The 10761-nt window shown below is 47.9% G+C and overlaps 1 protein-coding gene across 1 annotated transcript; it reads left to right on the top strand.

Annotated features, from left to right (window-relative positions):
* Window positions 1–293: 293 nt before the first annotated feature.
* LOC119319522 lies at window positions 294–10237 on the top strand (the record flags this gene model as incomplete). The annotated part of the gene is made up of 3 exons (XM_037593995.1): window positions 294–972; window positions 3082–3090; window positions 9864–10237. Coding segments are annotated over 3 exons (1062 nt in total), but the record flags the coding sequence as incomplete, so codon positions are not given.
* Between the last annotated feature and the right edge of the window lie 524 nt (window positions 10238–10761).

Below are 10761 nucleotides of genomic sequence, written 5' to 3' on the forward strand. Positions count from 1 at the left end.
CAGAACAGCAAGTGGTGATGAGTGAGGGCACTAGTCCCTCCAGCTCTTCTGATGAAGGCAGCAGGAGCACTCCTAGCAATTTGCCAAAGGCTGCCACAAGACAGAGGAAAAAGAGGACTTCAGATTCCGAAGATGAGGACTATGTGGCAGAGGAAGAGGCCACTTCCAAGAGAGTTGAGCCAGCTCAAGGCACTAAGCCAGGCCTGAAAATCAAAAGGCCAGCAGGCAGGCAGCTAATGTCAAAGGCCAGAATATCAACTGAGAAGCCCATAGAGCCAGTTGCAGCTGAGGGCAAGAAAAGAAAGGAAAGGGTGAAGAAGACTGTGGCTAGAGTGCTTGGCAAAGCTTCCATCATGGAAGAGGAAGAAGAAGAAGAGGTAGCTGCACCAGCGCCCAAGGCACCCAAGCTAATGGGAGATGCCATAAAATCAGGGGGAGCTGCTTCCAAGGCCAAGCCAGCTCCAAAGCCAAAGCCAAAGAGGAATACAAGAAGCATTCCTGCAGCTGAGAAGAACAAGGCCCCAGTGCCTGAGACTGCTGCAGAAGAAGAGGAAGAGAATGTCCTGAGAAATCTAAAGCCCAAGATCCCAGACCACAACGATGCTCATCCTGTGGCTGAGGATATGAAGCTCAGGAGAGATTCAGGGATGAGGAAGTGGAGAGAAGCAGACCCGTATGCTTCAAGGAGAAGGACAGCAGTTGACTACAGGTTTCACACCAAGGAGCAGCAGGATTTTTATGAGACAGTGCTGCTAGATAAGAAGCCCGTTGTCTGTGATATGCGATGGGTTGATTGGCAATACATTAAGGACAATGAGGAGCACTATCCTGGAGTGCAAGACAGCTTCGTAGCTTGTGGAGTAGCTGACTTTGTTGGGCAGAAGCTCACAAAGTGGAACGAGGAGCTTATCATGCAGTTCTACTCCACGGCACACTTCTACCCAGATGGGAGGATCACATGGATGTCTGAGGGTACAAGGTACCAATCCACAGTTGCTGAGTGGGCACAGATCATTAATGCCCCAGAGGAGCAAGATGATGACTTGGATATCTATGCCAAGAAGAAGGTGGACCACAACTCAATGTCAAATATGTACAAGGAGATCCCAAATGAAGCACTTGATACCTTCAAGTTTGGCTTAGTACATTACCTTCTGTCAGGGCTCCCGACTATCAATTGGATCTTGAGGCACACCTTATTGCCCAAGTCAGGTGATCACAAGATGATCAGAGGCCATGCTATCAACTTTCTACATGTGTTTGATGTGCCTCAGAAGTTCAAGGTGATGAGCCTCATAGTGGAAACAATCAAGAGGACTGCAGCAGATCAGAAGAGGAGTTGCGGATATGCCCCTCAAATTCAAGAGCTCATCAACTCCAAGATGGGCACGGGCATATATCTATTGGACAAGGAACACCTGCCCATCCATCTAGATTTCAAGGACAATCAAGTTGTCATGACTGAGAACGAGCCATCATCTTCCCAAGCATACACGAAGAAGGAGAAGGCAAGGAAGGAGAAAGCTGCCAAGATGCCAACTCAAGAGGAGGCATCTGAATACTTCTTGAAGACCAAACAAGAGCAGCTTGGTTACTTGATTGCATCCACACTGAGGATTGAGCAAAGTCTGGCCACCCTCACTCAGAATCAGCAGAGCCTAGAGAGAATCATGGAACAAAAGTTCTATGACTTGGATGTCAAAGTAACAAAAGTTCAGTCTGCAGTGGAGCAGCTCCAGGAGGACATGCAGGAGAGGAGAGGCAGGACTACCACTCATGCCTTTGCCAGAGTGCCAAGAGGTCCGAGGTCGTCTGCCGTGCCAGTTGCTGACACAAGAGCCACCACCTCAGCACCAGCCACAGCCTCAGTTCCACCAGCTCCAGCATCTACTTCAGCTCCAACTCCAGCGTCTACTTCAGCATCTACCGAAGCCTTCGTCCTTGGAGTGATCCGGACTCCACCACCACCTGAAGATTTAGCACTATGCATTTTCTAGGAACTTTTTGGTAACTTGTTGCCAAAGGGGGAGAAGATGTATAGATCGTAGGCTTCGAGAGAGAGAGAGTGTTGCGTTTTCTCTCTTGCTTGATTTGGTGGTTTTTTCGAACTTGTTTGCTTTTGAGTGCTTGAGATACTATGCTTGTGAGACATTGATGATCATGTGTTTGATCATAAGCTACACTTAATGCTTGCTTATTGCTATTATCCTATCTATCTTGTGTGATCATTCACTATTGGGGATGAGTGCATGTATTTCATTCTTATCATTTTAAGCGCTCCACCAAGATGTATGTGACATGGAAGAGTAACCCATGACTCTAACTCTTTGTGCATTTGCAGTCCAAAGCAAATTTTAAATATGCACAAATTTAGGGGGAGCTCTTACTTATCACATACTTCTCAAAGCGACGATATATTTCATGCTTATTATCATTTGTCGAAGCTTTGATCTATATGTTGTCATCAATTACCAAAAAGGGGGAGATTGAAAGTGCAACTATCCCTAGGTGGTTTTGGTAATTCATAACAACATATAGCTCATTGAGCTAATGCTATTCCAAGATAATTATTTCAAGAAAGCTCAATGATTGGCATGGCATGGATGTGAAAGTGGAACCCTCAAAATGCTAAGGACAAAGGATTGGCTCAAGCTCAAAAGCTCAAGACTCTTCATTTTATATTTTAGTGATCCAAGATCACATTGAGTCTTTAGGAAAAGCCAATACTATCAAGGAGGGATGAGGTGTTGCTTAATGAGCCTCTTGCTTCATGTGCTTAGTGATATGCTCCAAAACCCTCAACTACTTTCCCATATCCACATTTGACCTAAACCCTAAGCCAAACTCGGTCCTACCGATTCTTCCTATCCGGCGCCACCGAGTTTCATTTTGTCATAAGCCACTGCCAAACCCTAGCAATTCGGTCCTACCGATAGGTATCTCGGTCTCACCGAGATGGGGTTGCAAACTCTCTGTTTCCCTTTCGTAACTTTTCGGTCTCACCGAAAGAGCGAATCAGTCCCACCGAGATTGCAATGTAAACTCAGTGTTTCCCCTTTGTAACTTTTCGGTCTCACCGAGTTCCACTCGGTCTCACCGAAAGAGCAAATCGGTCCCACCGAGTTTGCCTGAACAACTCTCTGGTTAGCTAATTACCAAATTCGGTCTCACCGAGTTTGTGTAATCAGTCTCACCGAGATTACGTTATGCCCAAACCCTAACCATATCGGTCCTACCGAGTTGCATGTCAGTCCCACCGAAAATCTCTAACAGTCACTAGGTTTACATTTTCGGTCCGACCGAGTTTATTTATTCGGTCCCACCGAGATTGGAAAACTGTGTAATGGTTGGATTTTGTGTGGAGGCTATATATACCCCTCCACCTCCTTCTGATTTGATGAGAGAGCCATCAGAACACATACACCATTCCAACTCATATGTTCTGAGAGAGAACCACCTACTCATGTGTTGAGACCAAGACATTCCATTCCTACCATATGAATCTTGATCTCTAGCCTTCCCAAGTTGCTTTCCACTCAAATCTTCTTTCCACCAAATCCAAATCCTATGAGAGAGAGTTGAGTGTTGGGGAGACTATCATTTGAAGCACAAGAGCAAGGAGTTCATTACCTACACACCATTTGTTACTTCTTGGAGAGTGGTGTCTCCTAGATTGGCTAGGTGTCACTTGGGAGCCTCCGACAAGATTGTGGAGTTGAACCAAGGAGTTTGTAAGGGCAAGGAGATCGCCTACTTCGTGAAGATCTACCGCTAGTGAGGCAAGTCCTGTGTGGGCGATGGCCATGGTGGGATAGACAAGGTTGCTTCTTCGTGGACCCTTTGTGGGTGGTTGCTTCTTCGTGGACCCTTCGTGGGTGGAGCCCTGTGTGGACTCGCGCAACCGTTACCCTTGGGTGGAGCCCTGTGTGGACTCGCGCAACCGTTACCCTTTGTGGGTTGAAGTCTCCATCAACGTGGATGTAGGATAGCACCACCTATCCGAACCACGAGAAAAACATCCGTGTCTCCAATTGCGTTTGAATTCTCCAAACCCTTCCCTTTACATTCTTGCAAGTTGCATGCTTTACTTTCCGCTGACTATATACTCTTTGCATGCTTGCTTGAATTATGTGATGATTGCTTGACTTGTCCTAAATTAGCTAAAATCTGCCAAGAACTAAAATTGGGAAAAGGTCAAGTTTTTATTTGGTCAAGTAGTCTAATCACCCCCCTCTAGACATACTTTCGATCCTACAGAGGTAGCATATCAATTATTGTTTCCTTTGACCGGAAGCCGAGATAAGCGAAGCGACTGACAACAAAGGAAGGAAGCAAGCCTAGATAAGCGACTGACTGTAAAGGAAGGAAGCAGTCGAGGCAATGAAGCACCCAAAGGTTTTGTGCAGTTCCACCAAAATCGAGGATCCCTGTTGGCACATATATTGAGAGAGTGAGATTACTATAATAGTGGGACTAGTTGATGAAACATACACTAACAAATAGAAGCACCCTCAGTATCTTAATGGGTAAAGTTAGCAACATAGTAGTCTTGCTTAAAGAGAGGTATTAGTTTATTTAATCAGTGCCAATTAGCTCAACACTCAAAGCATTGCCATGTAACATAGGTTGCAAAACTTTAACGTGCAAAGATAAAGGATTTTCTCATGACAGTAGCACGATACAAATAGAGATGACATCAAACTAATATGGATGAAGGCCTTAGGCCGGTACCAACTTGAGCAAAAAAGCTTATTCATGTAGTCCCGGAAGAGATAATAAAGTATTCACTGGAATCACTCAATAGTATATATTTTTGTGCACTTCAAATGTATGGTTGAAATCACTCTTGTTTACCAGTGCTGAGATTATATCGAAAGATTATCAAGAACTTCCAGCAGAGTTAAAGCACTGGCTGGGATACAGTTCATTGTATTGTCTTGTGTAGTTTCACTAAAATGTATGATTGGCACAACATGATCCCTGTTTGCACAAGTAGGAACAAGGTGAAACCTTCATTAGCTTAGTGAGAAAGGATAGAAAGACATTAGCATATTACTCTAATAGTAGCATCAAATTCATGATGGACAATAAGCAAAACATTGCCTCATTGAACCAATGGCAATAAATTGACATGCAAAACAATAGCACTATTATGTCATGACACTACTATGATTCCCTCCCTGCTCCACCACATGATTCACCTCCACAGACACACATACACATGTACATGATTCAGCATAGGGTGCTACTAAAGATTTGTTTAACTCCGATAGGAAAATTTGGCAGCAATAAATTAGTGGTACTTAAGTACTCCTAATTAATTAAGTGACCTTCCAGGAGAGACAGCAAAAGTGGAAGGGTTCTGTTGGGGATATTACCACTAGGTATAAACCGGCTTACTTGGGCCGGGTTAACTTCATTAGTAGTGTAAACAGATGAAGGCCCAAGGCCTGTAGACGGTTAGAACATATAGCCGTAAACCGGCCGCATGTATGGCTTGTGTTGTAAGTAAGGAATAGAAACATAGCAACCGGAGTACGAGTATGAACCGGTTAGGACTCTATGGACCGACGGGCACCACCCGTGTATATAAGGGGGCGACCCGGTGGCTGTTCAGGAGAGACAACGACAACTCGAGCCTAGGCGAAGCTTGTTTGCTCCCTAGCCATCAAGATCATATCAATTCCACCACAACTAGACGTAGGCTGTTACCTTCATCGAAGGGGCCGAACTAGTATAAAACCCTCGTGTCTTTGTGTCCGCTTTAACCCCTTCAAGTAAACTCGTAGCGATGGCTCCACGACTAAGTCCTTTCGCTAGGACACCTGCCGTGACAAATCCACGACAGTTGGCGCCCACCGTGGGGCTATCGCACGATGGTTTGACGATCTTGGAGGGCAAGCTCAAGGGACTCGAAGGCTATGTTTTGGGCCGGATGACCAATAGTCGTCGGGGCAGGATCTACATCGATGATGCAGGATGGGGTCCCGAGGCCGATTCGATCGAGTATGGGTACCGGGTCCCCTTTGGCAGCGTACACGTCTTCATCGGCAAGATCGGTGAGCCTGGGCCTGAGCCGGACATCTACACCGACCCCGTCGAGACGGCTCAGCGTGCGAGATCTACCCAGGTTAAACCGGCCATGAAGCGTGCCTTCGTTGGAGTCATCTACGGAGGAGAGCGTGAGGACGAATCAGAGCACGGTAGCGAGACCGTCGTCTATTCCGGTGACGAGTCCTCGACCGGAGAGACCGAGTCGCTATACCGGATGCAAGACGATCAGGTTAAGGGTTGTTCCGATGGTGACAGTATTCCGGACCCCCCAGGCCAGATCAACCGGGTTGGAATATTCATGGCTGGCACCCAGGCGGCAAATTATTCTTCGACTGCCGCAGCAATGCTCTCCGGATCCGCAGCGGCAGCGGCAGCAGGGGCAGGAGGCCTTGTGCGCCCGCCGGTTCAAGTTCTATCTGATCTGTTTGACGCACTAGCCGCGCTTATGGCAGAGGATGATCCGGCGGATCAAGAGGCTCATAATGCAGAAATTGCGAAGGTGAGAGAGCAGATCGTGCAAGCCAAAGCGGATCTGGCAGCAGAAAAAGACCGGATGGCTGCAGAGCAGGCCGCTTTGGACGCACAGGCCTATAAACTCATGCTTGACCAGAATGCATCACAGGAGGTTTTGAAGCGGAAGCACAGATCACGCCTGTCGTTAGGGTTTGACCCCCGAAATCTCTTTCACACTCCAGGAGCTGGACCCAGTAATCCACCGCGGTACCAGGAGACAAACCAGATTGAGGCGCCAGGGCCAGGAGCGACGGTCCAACCTCGCCTGATGGAACCCCCTCACCAAAATATTGTGGTTCCTCCGCCGGTCCAGACGCCCCCGTGTCATTATTCGAATCCTATGGATAACCTTGTTGCGGCCGCAGCACGGTTAGAGGCCATCCCAGTCGAAGGGGATTCTCCGCAAGCAGTAGAGACGCACCGGGTTAAGGAGCTTCTCCGGACCGCGCTGATTCAGCAGGAGGCATACTCATACAGTCGTGATCGGATTCATTCTACGCCCCGTCCGAGCCGGAGCTATAGCAGGCGCATAGATGAACCGGCCATATCGAGCAATGCGCAAGGCCATGAAGCGGCCCGTGGTGATGACCCGGCAGGTGGTGTTGTCGATGTGGTGAACCGGGCCCGGGCACAAAGGGAGGCTGAGTTAGCAGCACAGGATAATGCGGGCCAACTTACACCGGTTCGTTCTGCCACCTTGGCTGGACCAGGAATCACATCCGCTCTGGGAGTGCCTTGCTTGATCCCTGCTTTACGTAATGTGCGCCTGCCCAAAGATTTCAAGGGTCCACGCAAGGTGCCGAATTATACCGCTGATTTACCCCCTGAAGCATGGATAGAGAGTTATGAGATGGCCATGGAAATGCTGGACGTGGATGAGGCCGCATGTGCAAAATATTTCACCATGATGCTTGAGGGCACGGCTCATACTTGGTTAAAGAGCCTACCGCCCAATTCTATCGGCTCATGGGCCCAGTTGCGGGCCCGGTTTATACAGAATTTCAAGGATACATGTAAGCAGCCCAAATCCATAGTAGACCTGGCGGCTTGTGTCCAGGAAGAAGGAGAATCAACGACTCATTGGGTGCGCGGCGTTTCGGAAATTTTGCACTCATCTGACAGGATTAATGCTGACTCTGCGGTCTTAACTCTGGAAGGCAACTGCCGGTTTGAGCCTCTAAAATTGAAATTGGGACGCATGAAGCGGTTCTGTAATGACATGGGAACCCTCATGGCTGCTTTAGTGAAGTATGCCGACTCGGACAGTACCAAGGATCCCGAGCTTAATGATGATGATGCAGGGAAGGGAAAGAAGAACAACAACTCCAAACAGCAGCAGAACAAACTAGCGGGTCATGGAAACGGAGGCAAGCGCAAGGCGGACGGCAGCGTGGACTTTGTGGCCAATACTAACGCACAGGACAGGGGGCAGCAGCGCAGAGGTAAAGCGGCAAATCGTAACGGGGCTCCCAATCCTAATGCAAGCCGTTTGAACTATTTGTTGAATCAGCCTTGCCCAAAGCACGGGACGAAGGAGGCACCGGCTAACCATCTTTGGAAAGATTGCTATATCATGCAGGAGTTCAAGAACTCTAATGTTTTCCGGTATGATCACGGATCAGGTGGCGGTTTAGGATCCGGTTTCAACGGGCCGGATCACGATGGGGTTTCCGGTTCAGGTCGTAATCAGGGCGGTCACAACCACCAGAATAATCAGAACAGCCAGCAGCAGCAGCAGCAGTCAGGCTATCAGAGCCAGCCAAAGCAGTTGAGCAATGGGCAATACCATGTCTTCACAACGGGCTTGGATAAGCGCGACCGAAAACTCCACAAGCGAGCGGTGAATTCCCTTGAACCGGCCTTACCGCGTTACTTACGCTGGTCAGAGCAGCCCATCGTGTGGAACAGAGAAGATCACCCGCCCCGGGTTGATAATCCGGGCCAGTTAGCATTAGTGGTGGACCCTCAGGTGGGGGGTTATAAATTCACTAAGGTGCTCATGGATGGAGGAAGCAGTATTAACATACTATATTATGAGACATTCAGGCGCATGGGACTAACAGACAAGGATCTTAGACCGTCGAATACGGTATTCCATGGTGTTGTGCCAGGCAAATCTGCATATCCTGTTGGTAAAATAGTTCTAGATGTGGCCTTTGGAGACGAGCACGACTGCCGGTCGGAAAAATTGAGCTTCGAAGTGGTGAAGATCCAAAGTCCGTATCACGCCTTGTTTGGGCGACCGGCTTATGCCAAGTTCATGGCGCGGCCTTGTTATATCTACTTACAGCTCAAGATGCCGGGTTACAAGGGGACGATAACGGTTCACGGGAACCGTAGGATCGCTTTGGAATGTGAAGAGGGTGATGCGGCTTACGCAGAGTCGGTCTGTGCCACGGAAGAGTTGAAGTATTATAAGGATAATGTCGATCCGGCGGATATGACCCCTTTAAAGAAGCCGACTACAGAGCATGATTCAGATCTGAAGTTCAAATCGGCAGCTGAGACCAAGCTTGTTGACTTCGTGCCCGGCGATTCATCCAAGCAGTTCACTATCAGTGCCAACCTAGATCCCAAATAGGAAAGCGCGCTCATCGAGTTCATCCGTGAGAATCGGGACATTTTTGCATGGAAGTCGTCTGACATGCCAGGTGTACCGAGGGAACTCGCTGAGCACACTCTTAATGTGGATCCTAAGTATAAACCGGTGAAACAGTTCCTCCGCCGGTTTAACGAAGAAAGACGCAAGGCCATTGGAGAGGAAGTGGCCAGGCTTTTAGCAGCTGGGTTTATTATTGAGGTGTTCCATCCAGAGTGGCTTGCTAATCCGGTGCTGGTTCTTAAGAAAAACGGCACTTGGCGTATGTGTGTGGATTACACAGATCTTAACAAAGCCTGTCCGGCAGACCCTTTTGCCCTCCCCCGTATTGATCAGATCATTGATGCCACGGCGGGTTGTGAGCGTTTGAGTTTTTTGGATGCATACTCTGGATATCATCAGATCAAGATGGCGGTTAAGGACCAGGAGAAAACAGCATTCATCACTCCCTTTGGAGCCTTCTGCTATGTATCTATGCCCTTCGGGCTCAAGAGTGCCCAAGCCACCTATCAACGGTGTGTACAGAATTGCCTGCATGAGCAGATCGGCCGCAATGTGCACGCATATGTGGATGATATTGTAGTAAAATCAAGGCAGAAGGAGACATTGGTGGATGATTTGAAGGAGACCTTTGACAACTTGCGAGCTTACAGGATGATGCTTAATCCGGCCAAGTGTGTTTTTGGTGTTCCGGCAGGCAAGTTACTGGGTTTCTTGGTGTCTAATAGAGGAATTGAGGCTAATCCGGAGAAGATTACGGCTATTACATCTCTAGCTAAACCGGAGTGTATCAACGATGTTCAGCGTTTGGCGGGCCGAATCGCTGCGCTGAGCCGGTTTATCAGCCGCCTCGGGGAGAAGGCTATCCCTTTGTACCAAATGCTGAGGAAGACAGACAATTTCGTCTGGAGTCCAGCTGCTGATGAGGCATTTGAGGACCTGAAGCGGCAGTTAGCCAATCCGCCTGTTCTTGCAGCTCCGGTCGACAAGGAGCCACTATTATTATACGTAGCGGCTAATGCTCGGGCAGTTAGCGTGGCTATTGTGGTGGAGCGCAAAGAGGCAGGCAAGGAATATCCGGTTCAGCGGCCGGTTTATTATATCAGTGAGGTGCTGATTGAATCCAAGCAAAGGTATCCGCATTGGCAGAAGCTGGTCTATGGTGTTTTTATGGCCAGTCGGAAGTTGAATGTCACAACCTAGCTAGTCATGCATTAGAGTGTTGCATCATGTTTACTCTTTCATCAGAAACTTGAAATGGGGATGACAGAACCCCCAGTCCCCTCTGAAACCAACTAGGGTTACTAAAATAATTTTTCAATGAACCTGAAATGCCCTTCTAAAATGCCCATCATTTTTGTCTTGGTTCAGAACCTCTGCCAAAAATGGTGCACATTTTCCTAGGCCATCCTAGGGTTTTTGAATTAAATCATAAATATTTGAATTTGGGCATTTAAAATAATATAAAATATTTAAATGCTCAAATATCTCCAAACTAAAATGTTTCATGTTGGAAATAATCCAACTACGGGCCAGGAATAGTTTGGTGATTTTTGAACTAGCCTAGGTATTTTATTTAATTCAACAAAGTTGCA

The sequence above is a fragment of the Triticum dicoccoides genome, chromosome 6A (assembly GCF_002162155.2).
Source record: "Triticum dicoccoides isolate Atlit2015 ecotype Zavitan chromosome 6A, WEW_v2.0, whole genome shotgun sequence".
In the NCBI taxonomy this organism is placed as follows: Eukaryota; Viridiplantae; Streptophyta; class Magnoliopsida; order Poales; family Poaceae; genus Triticum; species Triticum dicoccoides.